Source organism: Zonotrichia leucophrys, unplaced genomic scaffold (genome assembly GCF_028769735.1).
Source record: "Zonotrichia leucophrys gambelii isolate GWCS_2022_RI unplaced genomic scaffold, RI_Zleu_2.0 Scaffold_357_52636, whole genome shotgun sequence".
Taxonomy (NCBI): Eukaryota; Metazoa; Chordata; class Aves; order Passeriformes; family Passerellidae; genus Zonotrichia; species Zonotrichia leucophrys.
This window is the reverse complement of record NW_026992562.1, coordinates 13,514-40,880: the sequence shown is the minus strand read 5'-3', so window position 1 is coordinate 40,880 and position 27,367 is coordinate 13,514. Positions and strand designations below refer to the sequence as shown.

The window sequence follows — 27,367 nt, the reverse complement described above, 5'->3', positions numbered from 1 at the left end:
ATTTTGGGGTTCAGGTGTTTGGGGCGGGGATTTTGGGGAGCAATTTTGGGGTAACACCTGGTCTGAGGCACTTTTGGGGGCATTTTGGGGTCACTTTTGGGGTCAGGTTTTGATCATTTTGGGGCCATTTTGGGTCATTTTGGGGCCATTTTGGGGTCACTTTTGGGGTCGTTTTGGGGTCAGTTTTTGGGTAATTATATGGACATTTTTAGGGTCACTTTTGGGGCCATTTTGGGGTCATTTTGGGTCACTTTTGGGGCCATTTTGGGGTGAGATTTTGGGTCATTTTGGGGTCAGTTTTGGGGCCATTTTGGGGTCAGATTTTTGCTCATCTTGGGGTCACTTTTGGGGCCATTTTGGGTCACTTTTGGGGTCAGATTTTTGCTCATCTTGGGGTCACTTTTGGGGCCATTTTGGGGTCAAGTTTTGAGTCATTTTTGGGCCAAGTTTGGGTCATTTTGGGGTCAGGTTTTGATCATTTTGGGGCCATTTTGGGGTCACTTTTTGGGCCATTTTGGGGTCAGATTTTGATCATTTTGGGGCCATTTTGGGGTCAGTTTTTGGGTGATTTTATGGACATTTTTAGGGTCACTTTTGGGGCCATTTTGGGTCACTTTTGGGGTGAGATTTTGGGTCATTTTGGGGTCAATTTTGGGGCCATTTTGGGTCATTTTGGGGCCATTTTGGGGTCAGTTTTTGGGGTCAATTTGGGGTCAATTTTTAGGTAATTTTGGGGTAATTTTGGGGCCATTTTGGGTGAATTTGGGGTTCATTTTGGGGTCACTTCTGTGGCATCCCCCTCATTCCTGTCCCCCCACAGGTGACGCGAGGGGGCCCCCCCTGGCCCCGCCCTCCATGGCCCGGCCCCGCCCCCCCAGACCCCCCCCCGGGCCCCTCTGACCCCCCCCAAAGTCGGGAGACCCCAAAGGTGAGAGGGGGCGGGGCTTAAATGGGTGGGGCTGAATTGGGAGGGGCTAAAATGGGAGGGGCTGAAATGGGAGGGGCTGAAATGGGTGTGGCTAAAGGAGGAGTGGCTAAAGTGGGTGGGGCTTAAAGGGGAGGGGCTCAAATGTCTGAGGAGTGAGGGGGAGGGGCTTAAATGGGTGGGGGCTAAAGGGGTGGGGCTTAAAAGGGGAGGGGCCCTAATGAGGTGAGGGTTCAGGGAGAGGCTTAAAGTGGGAGGTGCTTAAAGGGGTGGGGCTTAAAGGGGCGGAGCCTGAAGAGTTGTGGCTTCGTCAGGGCGGGGCTTCAGTGGGTGGGGCTTAAGGGGGAGGGGCTAAAGTGGGATGGGCTTAAAGGGGTGGGGTTTAAAGGGGAGGGCATAAAGGGGTGGGGCTTTATGGGGCGTGGCTTCATCGGGGAGGGGCTAAAGTGGGTGTGGTTAAATGGGAGGGGCTTAACAGGGTGGGGCTTAAAGGGATCGAGAGTGGGAGGGGCTAAAGTGGGAGGGGCAAAAAGGGGAGGGGCTAAAATGGAAGGGGCTGTGCCAGGTGTGCCCAGGTGTGCCCAGATGTGCCCAGGTGTGCCCAGGTGTGCCCAGGTGTGCCCAGGTGTGTTCAGCGCCATATTTTTTCCCCGGTCATGTCCAGGGACTTCGATGAGAATTTTTCCCACTTTTTTCCCCATTTTTGCCCATTTTTCTGTGGTTTTATCCCATTTTCCCCCCATATCTGTGGATCATGACCAGGATGTTTTTTCCCCAAGTTTTTTGCCCAATTTTTCCCTTTTTTCCCCCATTTTCTCCACATTTTACCCCTGTTTTTTCCATCCATTTCCCCCCTCCATTTTTCCCTATGTTTCCTCCTTTTTCCCCAATTTTTTTCCTCAATCTTTCCCGTTTTTTCCTCATTCCTCTCCTCCATTTTTTCCTGCATTTTTTCCTCAATTTTTAACCCATTTTTTCCCATTTTAACCACTCCCATTTTAGCCCTTCCCCACATTTTTTCCGAATTTTTCATCAATTTTGCCATTTTTTCCTCATCCCCCCATTTTTCCCCATTTCCCTCTCCATTCACCCCCAATTTCCCCCAAATTTCCCCAAATTTTCCCCATTTTTTCCTCATTCCTCCCCCTTTTTTCCCCACTTCCTCCCCTTTATTTCCCTTTTTTTCCTTTTTGCCCATTTTCCCCCCATTTTTAGCCACTTCTGGTGACTTTGAGGAGAACATTTTCCCCACATTTTCTCCATATTTTCCCCAAATTTCCTCATTTTTCCCCCATTTTTTCCCCATACCCAGAAACCCCAAAAATCTCATTTTTCCGCCCATTTTTTCCCAATTTCCTGTGTTTTTTCCTCATTTCCAGGCCACGTCTGAGGATTACGAGGAGGACGTTTGCCTCTTGATGTCATCTGTATTTTCCTCCATATTTTCCCCAAATTTCCACGTTTTCCCCCCATTTTTTCAGGACATCTGGGCATCCCAAAAATCTCATTTTTCCACCCATTTTTTCCCAATTTCCTGTGTTTTTTCCCCAAGTCCAGGCCATGTCCAGGGACTACAAGGAGGACGTTTATCCCATACATTTATCACTGTGTATTATCTTTGTATTTTCTCCTTATTTTCCCCAATTTTCCCCATTTTTCCCCCACACCCAGAAATCCCAAAAATCTCATTTTTCCACCCATTTTTTCCCAATTTCCTGTGTTTTTTCCCCATTTTCCAGGCCATGTCCAGGGACTATGAGGAGGACGTTTATCCCATACATTTATCACTGTGTGTTTTCTTCGTATTTTGGCTGTATTTTCCCCAAATTTTCCCATTTTTTCAGGAAATTGGGGCAACACAAACCTCTCATTTTTCCCCCCCGTTTTTTCCCAATTTCCCGTGTTTTTTCCCCATTCCCAGGCCACGTCCAGGGACTACGAGGAGGACATTTGCCGCATGATTTCATTCATATTTTTCACCACATTTTCCCCAAATTTCCACATTTTCGCCCCATTTTTTCAGGACATCTGGGCATCCCAAAAATCTCATTTTTCAGCCCATTTTTTCCCAATTTCCCGTGTTTTTGCCCCATGTCCAGGCCATGTGCGGGTACTACGAGGAGGACGTTTATCCCATACATTTATCACTGTGTGTTTTCTTCATATTTTGGCCGTATTTTCCCCAAATTTTCCCATTTTTTCAGGATATTGGGGCAACACAAACCCCTCGTTTTTCCACCCATTTTTTCCCATTTTCCCGTGTTTTTGCCCCATTCCCAGGCCATGTCCGGGGACTACGAGGAGGACGTTTGCCGCAGCGCGCTGCGCCTGGTGCACGAGCTCTGCTTCGCCCCCCGCGCCCGCCCGCCCCACGCGCGCTGCCTCGAGTTCACCGACCTGCTGCGGCACCGCGGGCACCCGCGGCCCGCGGATACAGGTATGGGCACCTGGGCACACCTGGGCACACCTGGGTACAGCTGGGTACAGCTGGGCATGGGTATAGACACACCTGGGCACACCTGGGTACACCTGGGCACACCTCGGCACACCTGGGCACCCTGGGTACAGCTGGGATATGGTACAGCAACCTGCACACACCTGCTGGGCACACGCGGGACCCGCGGCCGCTGACAAGGTATGGCACCTGGGCACAGCTGGGCACAGCGGATGGAAGACACACCTGGGTACACCTGCTGCGGCACCGCGGCACTGCGCCGCACACCATGTACATACACTGGGACAGTACAGGTCACCTGGGTACAGCTGGGCACACCTGGGCATGGGTATAGACACACCTGCACACACCTGCTGCGGCACCGCGGGCACCCGCGGCCCGCGGATACAGGTAACGCACCTGGGCACACCTGGGCACAGCTGGGCATGGGTACAGACACACCTGGGTACAGCTGGGCACACCTGGGCATGGGTATAGACACACCTGCTGCGGCACCGCGGGCACCCGTGGCCGCTGCGTAATACATGGTAACAGTCACCTGGGCACACTGGGCACACCTGGGATGGGTATAGACACACCTGCATGAGGCACTGCGGGCACCCGCGCCCACGGATACAGGTAACACCTGGGCACACCTGGGCACACTGGGCACACCTGGGCATGGGTACAGACACACCTGGGTACAGCTGGGATGGGTCATATGACACACCTGCTGCGGCACCGCGGGGCACCCGCGGCCGCGGATACAGGTAAGCACTGCACACCTGGGCACAGCTGGGATGGGTATAGACACACCTGGACACTGGTACAGTGGGATGGTATAGACACACCTGGGCACACCTGGGTACAGCTGGGTACAGCTGGGTATGGGTACAGCACACCTGCACACACCTGCTGCGGCACCGCGGGCACCCGCGACCGGCGGATACAGGTACCGCACCTGGGCACACCTGGGCACACCTGGGCACACCTGAGTTACACCTGGGTACACCTGGGTACAGCTGGGTATGGGTATAGACACACCTGCTGCGGCACCGTGGGCACCCAAGGCCTGCTGATACAGGTAACGCACCTGGGCACACCTGGGCATAGGTACAGACACACCTGGGTACAGCTGGGTATGGGTACAGCACACCTGCACACACCTGCTGCGGCACCGCGGGCACCCGCGGCCCGCGGATACAGGTAACGCACCTGGGCACACCTGGGCATGGGTACAGACACACCTGGGTACAGCTGGGTATGGGTACAGCACACCTGCACACACCTGCTGCAGCACCGCGGGCACCCGCGGCCCGCTGGCACAGGTACAATACACCTGGATTTTGGTCAATTCTGGCCGGAATTTTTTAGCTGATTTTATTGGATTTTGGGTTGAATTTGGGTGATTTTGGTAAAGTTTGTCTCCCGCAGGGTGTCGTGTCACTGCAGTTCTGCATCGTCACTCTGCGGCCCTGGTCCTGCTGGGGTTTGGGGCAATCCTGCTGGATTTATGGGGCATTTTTGTATTTTGATAATTTGGGTAATTTTGGTATTATTGGGTGATTTATCCCTCAAGGTGTCGGTGTGCACACTGTCTGTCATCGTCACTTCTGCGGCCTGGTCCTGGGTTTGGGCAACCTGGCTGGATTTGATCAAATCTGGCTGATTTTTATTGTGTTTCTTTGTATTTTGATAATTTGGTTAAATTTGGTTATTTGGTGATTTTACCTCAGGTTCGTGTCGCTGCCTCCGTCATCGTCACTCTGCGCTGGTCTTGCTGGGCATGGCACCCCTGAGGATTTGGTGGATTTTGGTCAATCCTGGCTGGATTTTTTAGGGTTTTTTGTATTTTGGGATAATTTAGGATTGAATTTGAGTGATTTTGGAGAATTTTCTCCACCAAGAGGTGTCGGTGTTGCTGCTCTCCGTCATCGTCACCTTCAGAGGCCTGGTCCTGTGGGGTTTGGGGCAATCCTGGCTGGATTTTTTCAATCCTGGCTGGATTTTTGTGATTTTTGAGTGGATTTTTGCAGATTTTGTGTGCATTTTTGTGCATTTTGTATAGAATTTGGGTTGAATTTGGTTAATTTTGGGTTATTTTATCCCTCAGAGGTGTCGGTGTCGCTGCTCTCCGTCATCGTCACCTTCTGCGGCCTGGTCCTGCTGGGGTTTGGGGCAATCCTGGCTGGATTTTGGTCAATCCTGGCTGGATTTTTGTGATTTTTGAGTGGATTTTTGCAGATTTTGTGCAGATTTTTGTGCATTTTGTGTAGAATTTGAGTTGAATGTGGTTAAATTTGGGTTATTTTCCCCCCAGAGGTGTCGGTGTCGCTGCTCTCCGTCATCGTCACCTTCTGCGGCCTGGTCCTGCTGGGGTTTGGGGCAATCCTGGCTGGATTTTGGTCAATCCTGGCTGGATTTTTATGGGATTTTCTTTGTATTTTTGATAATTTTGGGTTAATTTTGGTTTATTTTGGGTGATTTTATCCCTCAGAGGTGTCGGTGTCGCTGCTTTCCGTCATCGTCACCTTCTGCGGCCTGGTCTTGCTGGGAGTGGCATCCTGAGGGATTTGGGTGGATTTTGGTCAATCCTGGCTGGATTTTTATGGGGTTTTTTTTGTATTTTTGATAATTTAGGATTGAATTTGAGTGATTTTGGAGAATTTTCTCCCACCAAGAGGTGTCGGTGTTGCTGCTCTCCGTCATCGTCACCTTCTGCGGCCTGGTCCTGTTGGGGTTTGGGGCAATCCTGGCTGGATTTTGGTCAAATCTGGATGGATTTTTATGGGGTTTTTTTTGTATTTTTGATAATTTTGGGTTAATTTTGGTTTATTTTGGGTGATTTTATCCCTCAGAGGTTTTGGTGTCGCTGCTTTCCGTCATCGTCACCTTCTGCGGCCTGGTCTTGCTGGGAGTGGCATCCTGAGGGGTTTGGGTGGATTTTGGTCAATCCTGGCTGGATTTTTATGGGATTTTTTTTGTATTTTTGATAATTTTGGGCTAATTTTGGTTTATTTTGGGTGATTTTATCCCTCAGAGATGTCGGTGTCACTGCTCTCCATCATCATCACCTTCTGCGGCCTGGTCCTGCTGTGTGTTTGGGGCAATCCTGGCTGGATTTTGGTCAATCCTGGCTGGATTTTTGTGATTTTTGAGTGGATTTTTGCAGATTTTGTGTACATTTTTGTGCATTTTGTGTAGAATTTGAGTTGAATTTGGTTAATTTTGGGTTATTTTCCCCCCAGAAGTGTCGGTGTCACTGCTCTCTGTCAATGTCACCTTCGGCGGCCTGGTCCTGCTCATTGTGTTTGTGTGGATTTCTGTGAATTCTGGGTGGATTTTGGTCAATCCTGGATGAGTTTTTATGGGGTTTTTTTTGCATTTTGATTAATTTTGGGTTAAATTTGTCTGATTTAGGTCAATTTTGTTCTCCCCAGAGGTGTCGGTGTCACTGCTTTCTGTCATCGTCACCTTCTGCGGCCTGGTCCTGCTGGGGTTTGGGGCAATCCTGGCTGGATTTTGGTCAATCCTGGCTGGATTTTTGTGATTTTTGAGTGGATTTTTGCAGATTTTGTGTACATTTTGTGTAGAATGTGGGTTGAATTTGGTTAATTTTGGGTTATTTTCCCCCCAGAGGTGTCGGTGTTGCTGCTTTCCGTCATCGTCACCTTCTGCGGCCTGGTCTTGCTGGGAGTGGCATCCTGAGGGATTTGGGTGGATTTTGGTCAATCCTGGCTGGATTTTTATGGGATTTTTTTTGTATTTTTGATAATTTTGGGCTAATTTTGGTTTATTTTGGGTGATTTTATCCCTCAGAGGTGTCGGTGTCGCTGCTCTCCGTCATCGTCACCTTCTGCGGCCTGGTCCTGTTGGGGTTTGGGGCAATTCTGGCTGGATTTTGGTCAAATCTGGATGGATTTTTATGGGTTTTTTTTTTGTATTTTTGATAATTTTGGGTTAATTTTGGTTTATTTTGGGTGATTTTATCCCTCAGAGGTGTTGGTGTCGCTGCTCTCTGTCATCGTCACCTTCTGTGGCCTGGTCTTGCTCAGGGTGTTTGTGTGGATTTCTGTGAATTCTGGGTGGATTTTGGTCAATCCTGGATGGATTTTTATGGGGGTTTTTTTGCATTTTGGTTAATTTTGGGTTAAATTTGTCTGATTTAGGTCAATTTTGTTCTCCCCAGAGGTGTCGGTGTCGCTGCTTTCTGATTTTGAATTTTGGTTAATTTTTTATTTTGGTTTTTTCCAGTGTCGTGTCATGCTCTCCGTACTCACCTTCTGCGCTGTCCTGCTGGGTTTGGGGCAATCCTGCTGGATTTGGTCAATCTGGCGATTTTATTTTGTGTTTTGCATTTTGTGTACATTTTGTGTTTTTAATTGGTGATTTGGTTATTGGTTTTATCCCAAGGTGTCGCTGCTCTCGTCATCGTCACCTTCTGCCCTGTCTGTGGGTTTGGGCAATCCTGGCTGGATTTTGTCAATCCTCTGATTTTTATGGTTTTTGATTTTTGGATTTTGGGTTGAATTTGGTATTTTGGTCTTCTCCCCCCAGAGGTGTCGGTGTCACTGCTCTCCATCATCGTCACCTTGTGTGGCCTAGTCCTGTTGGGGTTTGGGGCAATCCTGGCTGGATTTTGGTCAATCCTGGACGAATTTTTATGGTTTTTTTTTGCATTTTGGTTAATTTTGGGTTAAATTTGTCTGATTTAGGTCAATTTTGTTCTCCCCAGAGGTGTCGGTGTCGCTGCTCTCCGTCATCGTCACCTTCTGCGGCCTGGTCCTGCTGGGGGTTTGGGGCAATCCTGGCTGGATTTTGGTCAATCCCGGCTGGAATTTTTGTGATTTTTGAGTGGATTTTTGCAGATTTTGTGTACATTTTTGTGCATTTTGTATAGAATTTGGGTGGAATTTGGTTAATTTTGGGTTTTTTATCCCTCAGAGGTGTCGCTGCTCTCCGTCATCGTCACCTTCTGCGGCCTGGTCTTGCTCAGGGTGTTTGGTGATTTCTGAATTCTGGTGGATTTTGGTCAATCCTGGATGGATTTTTATGGGTTTTTTTTTTTTGCATTTTGTTAATTTTGGGTTAAATTTGTCTGATTTAGGTCATTTTTTCTCCCCAGAGGTGTCGGTGTACCCGCTTCTGTCATCGTCACCTTCTGCGGCCTGGTCCTGCTGGGTTTGGGGCAATCCTGCTGGATTTTGGTCAATCCTGGCTGGATTTTTTGATTTTGAGTGTATTTTTGCGATTTTGTGTAATTTTGGCATTTGTATAATTTGGGTTGATTTGGTAATTGTTTTTATCCCTCAGAGGTGTCGGTGTTGCTGCTCTCCGTCATCGTCACCTTCTGCGGCCTGGTCCTGCTGGGGTTTGGGGCAATCCTGGCTGGATTTTGGTCAATCCTGGCTGGATTTTTATGGGTTTTTTTTGTATTTTTGCAGATTTTGGGTTGAATTTTGGTGATTTTGGGTCTCTCTCCCCCCCAGAGGTGTCGGTGTCGCTGCTTTCCATCGTCGTCACCTTCTGCGGCCTGGTCCTGCTGGGGTTTGGGGCAATCCTGGCTGGATTTTGGTCAATCCTGGACGAATTTTTATGGGGTTTTTTTTGCATTTTGGTTAATTTTGGGTTAAATTTGTCTGATTTAGGTCAATTTTGTTCTCCCCAGAGGTGTCGGTGTCGCTGCTCTCTGTCATCGTCACCTTCTGCGGCCTGGTCCTGCTCGGCGTCTCCCTCTTCGTCTCCTGGAAGCTCTGCTGGGTCCCCTGGCGCCACAAGGGGGGTCCCGGGGGGGGCCCCCCGAGGAAAGACCCCCCCCAAGGCGGCCTGGGGGGGCCGGGGGGGGCTCCGGGCCCTTTTGGGGACCCCCTCCCCGACCGGGGGGACCCCCCCGAGCCCCCCCCCGAGCGCTGCTACCTGGACATGGGGCCCTGCCCCGAAATTGGGGGGGGGTCCCGGGGCTTGGCCCCGCCCCTGGCCACGCCCCTCCCCCTGCCCGGCTCGGGACCCCCCCAGGGCCCCCCCGAGTTTGGGGGGGACGGTGGGGGAGGGGCGGGGGGGCTGCCCAGCGTCCCCTCGCAGCAGCTCGGGGGGGGGATGGGCGGCAGGTAAGGGGGGGTGGGGGAGTTTGGGGACCTTTTGGGGACATTTGGGGGGATTTGGGGACATTTGGGATATTGGGGACATTTTGGGACATTTGAGACATCCAGGGACTTGGGGGATTTGGGACGTTTGGGGACATTTGGGACATTGGGGACATGGGAGATATTGGGGGCATTTGGGGAGATTTAGGAACATTGGGGACAATGGGGGGATTTGGGGACATTTGGGGACATTTGGGGACATTTGGAACATTGGGGACACTTAGGTACCATGGGGACTTCTGGGGATTTGGGACATTTTGGGGCATTTGGGGACCTTGGGGACATTGAGGGACATTGAGGACATTTGAGATATTGGGGACATTTGGGGACACTTGGGAGATATAGGAACATTGGGGACAATGGGGGGATTTGGGGACATTTGGGGACATTGGGGGAATTGAGGACACTTGGGAGTGTTGGGGACATTGGGGATATTGGAGACTTTGGGGACGTTTGGGGACATTGGGGATATTTGGGACATCTAGGGACTTTGGGGGATTGGGGACATTGGGGCATTTGGAGAAATTTGGGGACATTGTGGGATTGGGAATATTGGAGAAATTGGGGACATTTGGGTACCATGGGGACATTTTGGGTCATGGGGACATTGGGGACACTTGGGGGCGTTGGGGACATTTGGGGATTGGGGACATTTGGGAAATTTGGGGGCATTGGGGGCATTTGGGGGATTGGGGACATTGGGGACATTTGGGGACAATGGGGACATTGGGGATATTAGGGACATTTGGGGGACATCTGGGAGATTGTTGTCATTTGGGGGATTTGGGAACATTTAGGTACCATGGGGACATTGGGGAATTTGGGGCATTTGGGGACATTTGGGGACATTTGGGGACATTTGAGGGTGACAGGGGGGATGGGAGGATGTGGGGACAAGGGGGGCTGGGTGGGACAGGGGGTCTGTCTAACCCCAAATCCCCATCCCAAAACCATCCTTTCTCCCAAATCCCTCATCCAAAAACCATCTCTTATCCCCAAATCCTCAACCCCAAACTCATCCCTAATCCAAAATCCTCCTCGCCAAATCCCCAAATCCCTCACCCCAAAACCAACGCTGACCCCAAATCCCTCACCCCAAAACCATCCTTAACCCCAAATCCTGCACCCCAAAACCCATCCTTAACCCCAAATCCCTGACCCTAAAACCATCCCTAACCCCAAATTCATGACCCCAAAACCATCCTTACCCCAAATCTGTTACTCCAAAACCATCCTTAACCCCAAATCTGTTACCCCAAAACCATCTCTAACCCCAAATCCTGCACCCCAAAACTGTCTCTAACCCAAAATCCTCCATCCCAAAACCATCTCTAACCCCAAATTCATGACTCCAAAACCATCCTTAACCCCAAATCTGTGACCCCAAAACCATCCCTAACACCAAATTCATGACCCCAAAACCATCCCTAATCCCAAATCTGTGATCCCAAACCCATCGTTAACCCCAAATCCTTGACCCTAAAACCATCCCTAACCCCAAATCCGTGACCCCAAAACCATCCCTAACACCAAATCCATGACCCCAAAACCATCTCTAACCCCAAATCCATCACCCCAAAACCATCCTTACCCCCAAATCTGTGACCCCAAAACCTTCTCTAACCCCAAACCTCCATCCCAAAACCATCTTTAACCCCAAATCCAGCACCCCAAAACCATCCCTAACCCCAAATCTGTGACCCCAAAACCATCCTTAACCCCAAAACCTCCATCTCAAAACCGTCTTGAACCCCAAATCCTCGACCCAAATCCCCAAACCACGACCCCAAAACCATCCCTAACCCCAAATCTGTGACCCAAAAACCATCTCTAACCCCAAATCCTTCATGCCAAAACCATCCCTAACCCCAAATTCATGACCCCAAAACCATCCTTAACCCCAAACCTGTTACTCCAAAACCATCTCTGACCCCAAATCCTCCATCCCAAAACCATCTCTAACTTCAAATACCCCACCCCAAAACCATCCTTAACCCCAAAACCTCCATCCCAAAACCATCTCAAACCCCAAATCCAGCACCCCAAAACCATCTCTAACCCCAAACCTGTTACCCCAAAACCATCTCTAACCCCAAATCCAGCACCCCAAAACCATCCCTAACCCCAAACCTGTTACCCAAAAACCATCTCTAACCCCAAATCCTCCATCCCAAAACCGTCTGTAACTTCAAATACCCCACCCCAAAACCATCCTTAACCCCAAAACCTCCATCTCAAAACCATCTTGAACCCCAAATCCTCGACCCCAAATCCCCCAAACCCATGACCCCAAAACCATCCTTAACCCCAAATCTGTGACCCCAAAACCATCCCTTACCCCAAATCCTTCATGCCAAAACCATCCCTAACCCCAAATTCATGACCCCAAAACCATCCTTAACCCCAAAACCTCCATCCCAAAACCATCCCTAACCCCAAATCCGTGACCCCAAAAACACCTTGAACCCCAAATCCTCTATCCCAAAACCATCTCTAACCCCAAATCCCTCACTCCAAACCCATTTTGAGCCCCAAATCCTCAACCCCAAATCCCCCAAATCCACGACCCCAAAATCATCATTGACCCCACCCCCGCTGTGTCCCCCCAGCTCGTCGCTGCCCCCGGTGCCCGAGGAGCCCCCTGCCCACCTGGGCCAGATCCAGCCCGAGCTCTACGGCCCCGCCGGTGACGCCGAGCCGGGCGGTGCCCGCGGTGGTGGCCCCGGTGGCGGCCCCGGCGGTGGCCCCGGCGGTGTCCCCGCGTCCCCTCCGTGCGGGCGCCTGCAGGTGTCCCTGCGCTACTCGTACGGCTCCCAGCAGCTGCTGGTGCGCGTCCTGCGCGCCCGCGACCTGCCGGCCAAGGACTCCAACGGCTTCTCGGACCCCTACGTGAAGATCTACCTGCTGCCCGACCGCAAGAAGAAGTTCCAGACCAAGGTGCTGAGGAGGACGCTGAACCCCGAGTGGGACGAGACCTTCAGCTTCGGGGTGCCCTTCGCCGAGCTGCCGGCGCGGCGGCTGCACTTCAGCGTCTACGACTTCGACCGCTTCTCGCGGCACGACCTCATCGGGCAGGTGGTGATGGACAACCTGCTGGAGGCGGCCGAGGCGCGGCCCGAGGTGGCCATCTGGAAGGACATCCAGGAGGGCACGGGGGTGAGTGGACGCTGGAATGGTGGGGAACCCATGGGGAGCATCACAAAGACCTCAAAACTCCTAAAAAAACCTGGAAAAAACATAAAAACCACAAAAATTCATGGGGTAAATGGTGCTGGAGAACCTTCTGGAGATGGACATCCAGGAGGGCACGGGGGTGAGTGGACGTTGAAATCTTGGGGAACATGTGGGGAACCTCAAAATGATCCCAAAACTCCTAAAAAAAATCCCCAAAGAAATGCAGAAAAATATGAAAAATTCATGGGGTAAATGGTGGAGGAGAACCTTCTGGAGATGGTCACCTGAGGGACATCCAGGAGGGGACGGGGGTGAGTGGACACTGAAATCTCGGGGAACTCATGAGGAGAAAGGGAGAACCCCAAAACACCTCGAAATTCCATAGGACAGGGTGATGGGACAGGTGAGGTGAGCAGGTGGGGCTGGAGAACCTTCTGGAGATGGTGACCCACGGGGGTCACCTGGAGGCACCTATGGCACCTGTCCCTGTCCCCTCACCTGTCCCTGTCCCACCTGTCCCTCACCTGTCCTCGTCCCCATCCCTCATCTGTCCTACCTGTCTCACCTGTCCTTCACCTGTCCCCTCACCTGTCCCCCACCTGTCCCCTCACCTGTCCCACCCACAGGAGAAGGCCAACCTGGGCAAGGTGAATTTCTCGCTCTGTTACCTGTCCCTGTCCCACCTGTCCCCTCATCTGTGTTCATTTGTCCTCTCACTTGTCCCTCACCTGTCCCTGTCCCCTCACCTGTCCTCGTCCCCATCCCTCACCTGTCCTTCACCTGTCCCACCTGTCCCACCCGCAGGAGAAGGCCGACCTGGGCGAGGTGAACTTCTGTTACCTGTCCCACCTGTCCCTGTCCTACCTGTCTCACCTGTCCCACCTGTCCCTGTCCCCTCACCTGTCCCCTCACCTGTCCCCACCTGTCCCACCCACAGGAGAAGGCCAACCTGGGCAAAGTGAATTTCTGTTACCTGTCCCTCCTGTCCCACCTGTCCCTCTCCTGTCCCACCTGTCCCTCTCCTGTCCCACCTGTCCCTGTCCCCTCACCTGTCCCACCTGTCCCTGTCCCACCTGTCCCACCTGTCCCTGTCCCACCCACAGGAGAAGGCCGACCTGAACGAGGTGAATTTCTGTTACCTGTCCCACCTGTCTCACCTGTCCCTGTCCCACCTGTCCCACCTGTCCCACCTGTCTCTGTCCCACCTGTCCCACCTGTCCCTGTCCCACCTGTCCCCTCACCTGTCCCACCTGTCTCACCTGTCCCTGTCCCACCCGCAGGAGAAGGCCAACCTGGGCAAGGTGAATTTCTGTTACCTGTCCCACCTGTCTCACCTGTCCCTGTCCCACCTGTCCCTCTCCTGTCCCACCTGTCCCTGTCCCACCTGTCCCACCTGTCCCTGTCCCACCTGTCCCCTCACCTGTCCCACCTGTCTCACCTGTCCCTGTCCCACCCGCAGGAGAAGGCCGACCTGGGCGAGGTGAATTTCTGTTACCTGTCCCACCTGTCCCACCTGTCCCTTTCCCACCTGTCCCTGTCCCCTCACCTGTCCCACCTGTCCCTGTCCCACCTGTCCCTGTCCCCTCACCTGTCCCACCTGTCCCACCCACAGGAGAAGGCCGACCTGGGCGAGGTGAATTTCTGTTACCTGTCCCACCTGTCCCCTCACCTGGCCCACCTGTCCCTGTCCCACCTGTCCCTGTCCCACCTGTCTCACCTGTCCCTGTCCCACCTGTCCCACCTGTCTCACCTGTCCCACCTGTCCCCTCACCTGTCCCTGTCCCACCTGCAGGAGAAGGCCGACCTGGGCGAGGTGAACTTCTCGCTCTGTTACCTGCCCACGGCCGGGCGCCTCACGGTCACCGTCATCCGCGCCTCCAACCTGCGCGCCATGGACCTCACCGGCTACTCAGGTGAGTCACAGGTGTGTCACAGGTGAGTCACAGGTGTGTCACAGGTGTGTCACAGGGGTCATTTGGGGTCATTTGGGGGGATTTGGGGTCATTTTGGGGTCGTTTTGGGGTAATTTTGGGGGATTTGGGTGTGGATTTTGGGGGTGTTTTGTGGTCTATGGGATCCTGTGGGTTATTATGGGGTATATTGGGGTTCTATGGGTTGCTATGGGTTCTATGGGTTGCTATGGGTTCTATGGGGTGCTATGGGATCTATGGGGTGCTATGGGATCTATGGGGTTCTATGTGGTTCTATGGGATCTATGGGGTTCTGTGGGGGCTATGGGATCTATGGGTGCTCTGGGGTGCTATGGGTTCTATGGGGTGCTATGGGTTCTGTGGGGTTCTATGGGGTCTGTGGGGTTCTATGGGGTGCTATGGGATCTATGGGGTGCTATGGGATCTATGGGGTTCTATGGGGTGCTATGGGATCTATGGGGTGCTATGGGGTGCTATGGGATCTATGGGGTTCTATGGGGTCTGTGGGGTTCCATGGGTTATTATGGTGTCCATAGGTTATTATGGGGTTCCAGGGGTACTATGGGTTCTATGGGGTTCTATGGGGTTCTATGGGGTGCTATGGGGTTTATGGAGGTCTATGGGGCCCATGGATTATTGTGGGGCACTTTGGTGTTCGTGGGTTATTATGGGGTTCTATGGGGTCTGTGGGGTTCCATGGGTTATTATGGTGTCCATAGGTTATTATGAGGTTCTGTGGGGTACTATGGGTTCTATGGGGTGCTATGGGGTTCTATGGGGTTCTATGGGGTGCTATGGGATCTATGGGGTGTTATGGGTTCTATGGATTATTGTGGGGCTCTATGGGGTCTGTGGGGTTCCATGGGTTATTATGGTGTCCATAGATTATTATGGGATTCTATGGGGTACTATGGGTTCTATGGGGTGCTATGGGGTTCCATGGGTTATTATGGTGTCCATAGGTTATTATGGGGTTCTATGGGGTACTATGGGTGTTATGGGATCTATGGGGTTCTATGGGCTGCTATGGGTTCTATGGGGTGCTATGGGGTTCTATGGGGTGCTATGGGGTCTATGGGGTGTTATGGGGTCTATGGGGTTCTATGGGGTGTTATGGGGTCTATGGGGTTCTATGGGGTGTTATGAGTTTTATGGGGTGCTATGGGATCTATGGGGCGCTATTGATTATTGTGGGGCTATTTGGGGTCCCATGAGTTATTATGGGGTTCTGTGGATTATTATGGGGCTCTATGGGGTCTGTGGGGTTCCATGGGTGATTATGGTGTCCATAGGTTATTATGGGGTTCTGTGGGGTGCTATGGGTTCTATGGGGTGCTATGGGGTGTTATGGGATCTATGGGGTGCTATGGGGTTCTATGGGGTTCTATGGGGTACTGTGGGTTCTATGGGGTGTTATGGGGTTCTGTGGATTATTATGGGGCTCTATGAGGTCTGTGGGGTTCCATGGGTTATTATGGTGTCCATAGGTTATTATGGGGTTCTATGGGGTACTGTGGGTTCTATGGGGTGTTATGGGTTCTATGGGGTTCTATGGGGTGCTATGGGGTTTATGGAGGTCTATGGGGCCCCATGGATTATTGTGGGGCACTTTGGTGTTCCGTGGGTTATTATGGGCTCTATGGGGTCTGTGGGGTTCCATGGGTTCTTATGGTGTCCATAGGTTATTATGGGGTTCTATGGGGCACTATGAATTCTATGGGGTGCTATGGGATCTATGGGGTGCTATGGGATCTATGGGGTTCTATGGGGCGCTATGGGATCTATGGGGTGCTCTGGGGTGCTATGGGATCTATGGGGTTCTATGGGGTCTGTGGGGTTCCATGGGTTATTATGGTGTCCATAGGTTATTATGGGGTTCCATGGGGTACCATGGGTTCTATGGGGTGCTATGGGGTGTTATGGGTTCTATGGGGTTCTATGGGGTGCTATGGGATCTATGTGGTGCTATGGGGTTCTATGGGGTCTGTGGGGTTCCATGGGTTATTATGGTGTCCATAGGTTATTATGGGGTGCTATGGGTTCTATGGGGTGCTATGGGGTTCTATGGATTATTATGGGGCTCTATGGGGTCTATGGGGCCCCATGGATTATTGTGGGGCACTTTGGTGTTCCGTGGGTTATTATGGGGCTCTATGGGGCCTGTGGGGTTCCATGGGTTATTATGGTGTCCATAGGTTATTATGAGGTTCTGTGGGGTACTATGGGTTCTATGGGGTGTTATGGGATCTATGGGGTTCTATGGGGTTCTATGGGGTGCTATGGGATCCATGGGGTTCTGTGGGGTGCTATGGGGTTCTATGGATTATTATGGGGTTTATGGGGTGCTATGGGGTTTATGGGGTTCTATGGGGCCCCATGGATTATTGTGGGGCGCTCTGGGGTCCCATGAGTGTGTGGGGCCCGCAGACCCCTACGTGAAGGCCTCGCTGATGGCCGAGGGCCGGCGGCTGAAGAAGCGCAAGACGTCCATCAAGAAGAACACGCTGAACCCCAACTACAACGAGGCGCTGGTGTTCGACGTGCCCCACGAGAGCGTGCACCACGTCAGCCTCACCATCGCCGTCGTCGACTACGACTGGTGCGCCCTGGGAGGGGTCTGGAGAGGTTTTGGGGTCATTTTGGGTGGTTTTGGGGGCTTTTGGGGTCATCCCGGAGCAATGGGATGCTCCTTGGTTGACGTCCTCCATGAGAACGTCAACGTTGTCCTCATTGTTGGGTTGAACTGGTTTGTACTGGGAGGTACTGGGAAGTCTTTGGAGGGGGTTTGGGGTTCTTTGAGAGGTCCTGGAGGGGTTTTGGGGAGATTTGGGGGATTTTGGGGCATTTGGGGTCATCCTGGAGCAATGGGACATTTCTTGGTTGACGTCCTGCATGAGAACGTCGATGTCATCACCACTGTTGGCTTGAACTGGTTTGTACTGGGAGGTCTCCAGGATGGAATTTGAAGGATCTTTGGGATCTCTTGGGGTTTTGAAGGGTCATTGAGAGGTTTTGGGGGGATTTGGGGGATTTTGGGGCATTTGGGGTCATCCCGGAGCAATGGGACGCTCCTTGGTTGACGTCCTCCATGAGAACGTCAACGTCGTCGTCATTGTTGGGTTGAACTGGTTTGTACTGGGGGGTCTTTGGAAGGAATTTTGGGGTTCTTTGAGAGGTCCTGGAGGGGTTTTGGGGTGTTTGGGGTCATCCCGGAGCAATGGGACGCTCCTTGGTGGGTGTCCTCCATGAGAATGTCAACATCATCGTCATTGTTGGCTTGAACTGGTTTGTACTGGGAGGGCTCCAGGATGGAATTTGAAGGGTCTTTGGGATCTCTTGGGGGTTTTGAAGGGTCATTGAGAGGTTTTGGGGGGATTTGGGGGATTTTGGGGCATTTGGGGTCATCGCGGAGCAATGGGACATTTCTTGGTTGACGTCCTGCATGAGAACGTCAACGTTGTCATCATTGTTGAGTTCAACTGTTTTGTACTGGGAGGTCCTGGGGGGGTCTTTGGAAGGAATTTTGGGGTCTTGGAGGGGGTTTGGGGGCATTTTTGGGGATTTTGGGGCATTTGGGGTCATCCCAGATCGATGGGACACTCCTTGGTTGACGTCCTCCATGAGACCGTCAACGTTGTCATCATTGTTGGGTTCAACTGCTTTGTACTGGGAGGTACTGGGAAGTCTTTGTAGGAACTTTGGGGTTCTGGAGGGGTTTTGGGGTGATTTTTGGGGATTTTGGGGCATTTGGGGTCATCCAGATCGATGAGACGCTCCTTGGTTGACGTCCTCCATGAGACCGTCAACGTTGTCGTCATTGTTGGGTTCAACTGGTTTGTACTGGGAGGTCCTGGGGGGGTCTTTGTAGGAACTTTGGGGTTCTGGAGGGGTTTTGGGGTGATTTTGGGGATTTTGGGACATTTGGGGTCATACTGGAGCAATGGGACGCTCCTTGGTTGATGCCCTCCATGAGACCGTCAACGTTGTCCTCATTGTTGGGTTCAACTGGTTTGTACTGGGAGGTACTGGGAAGTCTTTGGAGGGGGTTTGGGGTTCTTTGAGAGGTCCTGGAGGGGTTTTGGGGAGATTTGGGGGGTTTTGGGACATTTGGGGTCATTGTGGAGCAATGGGACGCTCCTTGGTTGACGTCCTCCATGAGAACGTCAACATTGTCACCGTTGTTGGGTTCAACTGTTTTGTACTGGGGGGGTGTTTGGAAGGAATTTTGGGGTCTTGGAGGGGGTTTGGGGGCATTTTGGGGGATTTTGGGGCATTTGGGGTCATCCCAGATCGATGAGACGCTCCTTGGTTGACGTCCTCCATGAGAACGTCAACGTTGTCGTCATTGTTGGGTTGAACTGGTTTGTACTGGTTTGTACTGGGGGGGTCTTTGTAGGAACTTTGGGGTTCTGGAGGGGTTTTGGGGTGATTTTTGGGGATTTTGGGACATTTGGGGTCATCCTGGAGCAATGGGACGCTCCTTGGTTGACGTCCAACATGAGAACGTCAGTGTTGTCGTCATTGTTGGGTTCAACTGGTTTGTACTGGGAAGTACTGGGAAGTCTTTGGAAGGAATTTTGGGGTTCTTTGAGAGGTCCTGGAGGGGTTTTGGGGAGATTTGGGTGGTTTTGGGGTGTTTGGGGTCATCCTGGAGCAATGGGACGCTCCTTGGTTGACGCCCTCCATGAGAACGTCAACATCATCACCATTGATGGGTTGAACTGGTTTGTACTGGGAGGGCTCCAGGATGGAATTTGAAGGGTCTTTGGGATCTCTTGGGGGTTTTGAAGGATCATTGAGAGGTTTTGGGGGGATTTGGGAGATTTTGGGACATTTGGGGTCATCCTGGAGCAATGGGACGCTCCTTGGTTGACGTCCTCCATGAGACCGTCAACGTTGTCGTCATTGTTGGGTTCAACTGGTTTGTACTGGGAGGGTCTTTGGAAGGAATTTTGGGGTTCTTTGAGAGGTCCTGGAGGGGTTTTGGGGTGATTTTGGGGATTTGGGTGTTTGGGGTCATCCCGGAGCAATGGGACATTTCTTGGTTGACGTCCTCCGTGAGACCATCAACGTTGTCATCATTGTTGGGTTCAACTGGTTTGTACTGGGAGGTACTGGGGGGGTCTTTGGAAGGAATTTTGGGGTCTTGGAGGGGGTTTGGGGGCATTTTTGGGGATTTTGGGGCATTTGGGGTCATCCCGGATCAATGGGACGCTCCTTGGTTGACGTCCTCCATGAGAACGTCAACGTCGTCGTCATTGTTGGGTTGAACTGGTTTGTACTGGTTTGTACTGGGGGGGTCTTTGGAGGGAATTTTGGGGTGATTTTGGGGTTTTTAGGGTGTTTGGGATCATCCTGGAGGAACGGGACGCCCTTTGGTTGAGGTGATCGAGGCAGGGAAACCAACGGGGCCGGGTTTGGGCTCTTTTTGGGGGATTTTGGGGTCGTTTTGGGGGATTTTGGGGTCCTGAAGAATGGGGAATTTTGGGGGGGTTTGAGGGGGGATTTTGGGGTTCCTCCCATGGTTTTGGGGTCCCCCTGACCCCTCCAAGATTGGACACCTGAAGGTGATGGGGCTGTTCAGGTTGGGCTGGATTTGGGGTAATTTTGGGGGATTTTGGGGTTCCGAAGAACGGGGAATTTTTGGGGGGGATTTTGGGGTCTCCCCGAGTTTTTAGGGTTCCTCCCATGGTTTTGGGGTCCCCCTGATCCCCCAAAATCAGGCAGGAGGAGGTGATGGGGCTGTTGTGGGTGGACCAGATTTGGGCTCGTTTTGGGGGATTTTGGGGCTCTGAAGAATGGGAATTTTGGGGGGATTTGAGGGGGATTTTGGGGTTCCTCCCATGGTTTTGGGGTCCCCCTGATCCCCCAAAATCAGTTTCGAGGAGGTGATGGGGCTGTTCTGGTTGGGTCGGATTTGGGGTTACTTTTGGGGGATTTTGGGGTCGATTTGGGGGATTTTGGGGTCCTTCTAACTGGGAAATTTTTGGGGATATTTTGGGGGTATTTTGGGGTTTTTTGGGGTGCCCCTGACCCCCTGTGACCCCCCCTCCCCCGACAGCATCGGGCCCAACGAGGTGATCGGGCTGGGAAACCAACGGGGCCAGATTTGGGGTCGTTTTGGGGGTTTTTGGGATCATACAGAGTGGGGGCTTTTTTAGGGGATTTTTGGGGATATTTTGGGTTTTTTGGGGTTTTTTGGGGTGCCCCTGACCCCCTGTGACCCCCTCGATAGCATCGGGCACAACGAGGTGATCGGGCTGTGCCGCGTGGGCAGCGACGCCGACGGCCCCGGCCGCGAGCACTGGGCACAGATGTTGGCGAACCCCCGAAAGCCCATCGAGCACTGGCACACCCTGGTGGAGGTCAGGACCCCCCAAAACCCCCTGGGGACCCCCAAAACCCTCCTGGGGACCCCCAAAATCCCCCCAGGACCCCCCAAAACCCCCAGAATCCCATAGGGAACCCCCAGATCCCATAAAGATCCCATAGGGATCCCATAAGGACCCCATAGAAACCCCCAAGCCCATCGAGCACTGGCACACCCTGGTGGAGGTCAGGACCCCCCAAAAATCTCCCTGGGGACCCCCAAAACCCCCTGGGGACCCCCAAAACCCCCCCTGGGGACCCCAAAAATCCCCCTAGGACCCCCCAAAACTCCCAGAATCCCATAGGGAACCCCCAGACTCCATAAGGATCCCATAGAAACCCCCAAGCCCATCGAGCACTGGCACACCCTGGTGGAGGTCAGGACCCCCCAAAACCCCCTGGGGACCCCAAAAATCCCCCTGGGGACCCCCAAAAAGCCCCCCGGGACCCCAAAATCCCCAGAATCCCATAGGGACACCCCAAAACCCATAGGATCCCCCAGATCCCATAGGGGGCCCCGGAATCCAAAGGGGGCCTCGGGATCCCTGACAGCGTCCGTCTGTCCTGTCCTGTCCCTCTGTCCGTCTGTCCCTGTGTCCATCTCCGTGTCCCTCCGTCTGTCCCCGTGTCCCTCTGTCCCTCTGTCTCTGTCCCTGTCCATCCGTCTGTCCCCATCCCTGTCCCTCTGTCCCTCCCTGTCCCCGTGTCCGTCCGTCTGTCCCTCTGCCCCTTTGTCTGTCTGTCCCCATGTCCCTCTGTCTGTCCCCGTGTCCCTCTGTCCGTCTATCCCTCTGTCCCCGTGTCCCCGTGTCTGTCCATCCCTGTGTCCGTCTGTCCCTCCCTGTCCCCGTGTCCATCTGTCTGTCCTGGTGTCCCTCTGTCTGTCCCCCTGTCCGTCCCTCTGTCCATCTGTCCTGGTGTCCCTCTGTCCCTGTGTCCCCCGTCCCTCTGTCCCTCCCTGTCCCTGTGTCCATCTGTCCTTGTGTCCGTCCCTGTGTCCCCGTCCGTGTGTCTGTCTGTCCCTCCCTGTCCCCCTGTCCGTCCGTCTGTCCCTGCGTCCCCGTGTCCCTCTGTCTGTCTGTCCCTGTCCCCGTGTCCCTCTGTCTGTCCCCGTGTCCGTTCCCATGTCCCCGTGTCCGTCTGTCCCTCCCTGTCACACATGTCCCTCTGTCTGTCCGTCTGTCCCGGTGTCCGTGTGTCCGTGTGTCCCCATGTCCATTCTTCTATCCTTCTGTCCCTCCCTGTCCATCTGTCCCTCCCTGTCCGTCTGCCCCCCGTCCGTCCGTCCGTCCGTCCCCAGGAGAAGGCTCTGACCAAGGCGGCCCCGCGGGACAAAGCGGCCCCGGGAGAGGCCCTGGGCCCGCCCTGAGCGGTGAGAGCCGAACTGGGATGGACTGGGAGGGACTGGGATGGACTGGGAGCCAAACTGGGATGGACTGGGAGCCAAACTGGGATGGACTGGGATAAACTGGGATGGACTGGGAGCCAAACTGGGATGGACTGGGATGGACTGGGATGGACTGGGATGGACTGGGATGGACTGGGAGGGACTGGGATGGACTGGGAGTGACTGGGATGGACTGGGATGGACTGGGAGGGACTGGGATGGACTGGGATGGACTGGGAGGGACTGGGATGGACTGGGAGGGACTGGAAGGGACTGGGAGGGACTGGGAGGGACTGGGATGGACTGGGATGGACTGGGATGGACTGGGAGCCAAACTGGGATGGACTGGGATGGACTGGGATGGACTGGGATGGACTGGGATGGACTGGGAGCCAAACTGGGATGGACTGGGAGGGACTGGGATGGACTGGGATGGACTGGACGGACTGGGATGGACTGGAAGGGACTGGGAGGGACTGGGATGGACTGGGAGGGACTGGGAGCCAAACTGGATGGACTGGGATGGACTGGATGGACTGGGAGGACTGGGATGGACTGGATGGACTGGGATGGACTGGAAGGGACTGGAGGGACTGGGATGGACTGGGAGCCAAACTGGGATGGACTGGGATGGACTGGGATAAACTGGGATGGACTGGGATAAACTGGGAGGGACTGGGATGGACTGGGATGGACTGGGAGGGACTGGGATGGACTGGGATAAACTGGGATGGACTGGGAACCAAACTGGGATGGACTGGGATGGACTGGAGCCAAACTGGGATAGAATGGGATAAACTGGGATGGACTGGGATGGACTGGGATGGACTGGGATGGGACTGGGATGGACTGGGAGCCAAACTGGGATGGACTGGGATGGGACTGGGATGGACTGGGAGCCAAACTGGGATGGACTGGGATAAACTGGGAGCCAAACTTGGATGGACTGGGATAAACTGGGATGGACTGGGATGGACTGGGATGGACTGGGATGGAACTGGGAGGGACTGGGATGGACTGGGAGCCAAACTGGGATGGACTGGGATGGACTGGGAGGGACTGGGAACCAAACTGGGATAGACTGGGATAAACTGGGAGCCAAACTGGGATGGACTGGGATAGACTGGGATAAACTGGGAGCCAAACTGGGATGGACTGGGAGCCAAACTGGGATAAACTGGGACGGACTGGGAGCCCAACTGGGAGCACTGGGAGGGACTGGGAGCCAAACTGGGATAAACTGGGAACACTGGGAACCAAACTGGGAGCACTGGGATGGACTGGGAACACTGGAAGGGACTGGGAACCAAACTGGGCAAACTGGGAGGGACTGGGAGGGACTGGGAATTCACATTTTCATACTGGGAGGGCACTGGGCCATACTGGGAATCACTGGTCCATACCGGTTTATACTGGTCCATACTGGTCCATACTGGGAGTTCCCATTCCCATACTGGTCCATACCGTTCCATACTGGTCTATACTGGTTTGTACTGGTTCATACCATTCCATACTGGTTCATACCGGTCCATACTGGTCCGTATCGGTTCATACTGGTCCATACCAGTTTATACTGGTCCATACCAGTCCATACTGGTTTATACTGGTTTATACTGGTTTATACTGGTTTATACTGGTTTATACCAGTCCATACCAGATTACACTGGTCCATACCAGTCCATACTGGTTTATACTGGTCTGTACCATTCCATACTGGTTCATACTGGTCCATACCAGTTTATACCATTCCATACTGGTTTATACTGGTCCATACCAGTCCATACCGGTTTATACCATTCAATACCAGTCCACACCATTTCATACTGGTTTATACTGGTTCATAGCGGTCCATGCTGGTCCATACTGGTTTATACTGGTCCATACAGTCCATACTGGTTTATACTGGTTCATACCAGTTTATACCATTCCGTACCAGTCCATACCGTTCCATACCGGTCCATACCGTTCCATACTGGTCTATACTGGTCTATACTGGTCCATACCGGTCCATACCCTTCCATACCGTTCCATTCCAGTCCATACTGGTCCATACCGTTCCATACTGGTCCATACCAGTCCATACCGGTCTATACTGGTCTATACTGGTCCATACCGTTCCATACCATTCCATACCAGTCCATACCGGTCTATACTGGTCCATACCGTTCCATACCGGTCTATACTGGTCTATACTGGTCCATACCGTTCCATACCATTCCATACCAGTCCATACTGGTTCATACTGGTACATACCGGTCCATACTGTTCCATACTGGTCTATACTGGTCCATACCGGTCCAGACCGGTCCATACCGGTCCATACTGGTCCATAGTGGTCCATACCGGTCCATACCGTTCCATACCATTCCATACTGGTCCATACCGGTCCATACCATTCCATACCGTTCCATACCGGTCCATACTGGTCCATACTGGTCTATACTGGTCCATACTGGTCCATACTGGTCCATACCAGTCCATACCGGTCCATACCGTTCCATACCGGTCCATACTGGTCTATACTGGTCTATACTGGTCCATACCGGTCCATACCGGTCCATACCATTCCATACTGGTCCATACCGGTCCATACCGTTCCATACCGTTCCATACCGTTCCATACCGGTCCATACTGGTCTATACTGGTCCATACCGTTCCATACCGTTCCATACCGTTCCATACCGTTCCATACTGGTCCATACTGGTCTATACTGGTCCGTACTGGTCCCGCAGGGCGGAGCCGCCGGGGCCGCCGGGCCGAAGCCATGGGGGCCCCCCCGGCCCCCCCCGGGCCCCCCCCGGGCCCCCCAAGACACGGGGGGGCCCCGCCCCCCCCCACTGTGAACCCCCAAAATACCGGGGGGGGTGGGGGGGGGGAGGGGAACCCCCCCCCAAAAAAATGGGGCTCCCCCCCCGCCCCTCCCCCACACCCCCCCCCCACCGTGTGTGTCAGTTCGTGTTTGGGGGGGGGGGCCAAAAATGGGGGAGGGGGGACCCCAAAATGGACCCCAAAAATGGGGGAGGGGGACCCCAAAATGAACCCCAAAATGGGGAGGGGGACCCCAAAATGGGACCCCAAAATGGAGAGGGGACCCCAAAAGGGGACCCAAAAAAGAGAGGGGACCCAAAAATGGGACCCAAAATGGGGGAGGGGGACCCCAAAATGGGGGAGGGGGACCCCAAAAATGGACCCCAAAAATGGGGGAGGGAGACCCCAAGATGGACCCCAAAAAAAGGAAACCCTAAAGAAGGGACCCAAAAATGGGAACCCAAAATGGGGAGGGGGACCCCAAAAATGGGGGAGGGGGACCTCAAAAAAAGGAAACCCTAAAAAAAGGGACCCCAAAAAAAGGGATCCCAAAATGGGATTGGGGGACCCCAAAATGGGACCCAAAAAAAAAACCGACCCCAAAATGGGAGTGGGGGGACTCCAAAAAAATACCCCAAAATTTGGGACCAAAAAATGGATGGACCCCAAAAAGGGAGCGGGGGGACCCTAAAAGAGGGATCCTCAAAAAAAAGCGATCCCAACAAAAGGGAGGGGGGACCCCAAAAAAAGGGACCCCCAAAAGAAGGAAACCCTTAAAAAAGGGATCCCAAAATGGAACTGAGGGACCCCAAAAAGGGAGGAGGGGACCCCAAAAAAAAAAGGAAACCCTAAAAAAAAGGGATCCCAAAATGGGATTGGGGGACCCCAAAATGTGACCTCAAAAAAGGGACCCCAAAAAGGGGACCCGAAATGGGGGAGGGGGGACCCCAAAATGGGACCCAAAAAAAGGAGAGAGGGGGGACCCCAAAAAAGGGACCCTAAAAAAGGGGAGAAGACCCCAAAATGGGACTGGGGGGACCCCCAAAAAATACCCTAAAATGGGGACCCAAAAAAGAGAAGGGGGGACCCCACAATGGGAGCGAGGGGACCCCAAAAAGAAACTCCAAAAAAAAAGGGAGAGGGGGGATCCCAAAATGGGAACCCCAAAAAAGGAACCCCAAAAAGAGAGTGGGTGGACCCCCAAAAAATACCCCGAAAAGGGACCCCCAAAAAAAGGAACTGGGGAACCCCAAAATAAAGGGATCCCAAAAAGGGACCCCAAAAAGGGACCCCCAAAATGGGAACCCAAATAGGGACCCTCAGTGTCCCCCCCCCCAAAAAGGGACCCCCAAAAAAGGGACCCCCCAATGTCCCCCTGCCAAAAAGGGACCCCAAAAAAGGACCTGGGGGATGTTCTTTGCCCCCCTCCCCAAAAAAAGGGACCCCAAAAAAGGGACCCCCAAAATGGGACCCCAAAATGGGACCCCAAAAATGGGACCCCAAAAATGGACCCCAAAAAAAGGGATCCCAAAAAAGGGACCCCCAAAATGGGACCCCAAAAATGGACCCCAAAAAAGGGACCCCAAAAAAGGGACCCCAAAGAAGGGACCCCAAAATGGGACCTGGGGGACCCCAAATAGGGACCCTCGGTGTCCCCCCCACCCCCCAAAAAGAGACCCCCAAAAAAGGGACCCCAAAAAAGGACCTGGGGGATGTTCTTTGCCCCCCTCCCCAAAAAAAGGGACTCCAAAAAAGGGACCCCCAAAATGGGACCCCAAAAAAGGGACCCCAAAAAAGGGACCCCAAAATGGGACCCCAAAAATGGACCTCAAAAAAAGGGACCCCAAAAAAGGACCCTGAGGGGTTGTCCCTTGCCCCCCCCAAAAAAGGGACCCCGATGTCCCCCTGCCAAAAAGGGACCCCAAAAAAGGACCCTGGGGGGGGGTGTCCGTTGTCCCCCCCCCAAAAAAAGCGTCCCCATTTTTGTCACCCCCCCCCAGAAAGTGTCCCCAATTTTGTCACCCCCCCCCCGTGTGTGTCCCCCCAAATTCTCCGCTCCCCCCCCCCCCATGTGTGTTTGTCCCCAAAGGGGACCCGGGGACCCCCAAACCTCGGTGTCCCCCCCCCACCCCGGTGTCCCCTCGGTGTCCCCGTGTGTCCCCTCCCCCCCCGGGTGTGTCCGTGTGGGGCCGGG

At 53.3% G+C, this 27,367-nt stretch overlaps 1 protein-coding gene across 2 annotated transcripts; it reads left to right on the top strand.

The window, feature by feature from the left end:
- Positions 1 to 654: 654 nt before the first annotated feature.
- SYT3 (synaptotagmin 3) lies at positions 655 to 25,291 on the top strand. Of its 2 annotated transcripts, XM_064701143.1 has the most exons (9): positions 686 to 928; positions 3,206 to 3,362; positions 9,028 to 9,466; positions 12,112 to 12,658; positions 14,469 to 14,589; positions 17,035 to 17,206; positions 20,843 to 20,972; positions 22,277 to 22,348; positions 25,098 to 25,291. In XM_064701143.1, exons 2-8 carry the CDS (start codon positions 3,209 to 3,211, stop codon positions 22,343 to 22,345), a joined length of 1,632 nt encoding a protein of 543 aa, XP_064557213.1. In that variant the 5' UTR covers positions 686 to 928; positions 3,206 to 3,208; the 3' UTR covers positions 22,346 to 22,348; positions 25,098 to 25,291. The 2 variants fall into 2 exon arrangements, with proteins under 2 accessions (XP_064557214.1, XP_064557213.1); XM_064701144.1 differs by lacking the exons at positions 14,469 to 14,589; positions 17,035 to 17,206; positions 20,843 to 20,972; positions 22,277 to 22,348; positions 25,098 to 25,291 and adding an exon at positions 13,481 to 13,837 and having other exon boundaries at positions 655 to 928.
- The last annotated feature ends 2,076 nt before the right edge of the window (positions 25,292 to 27,367 follow it).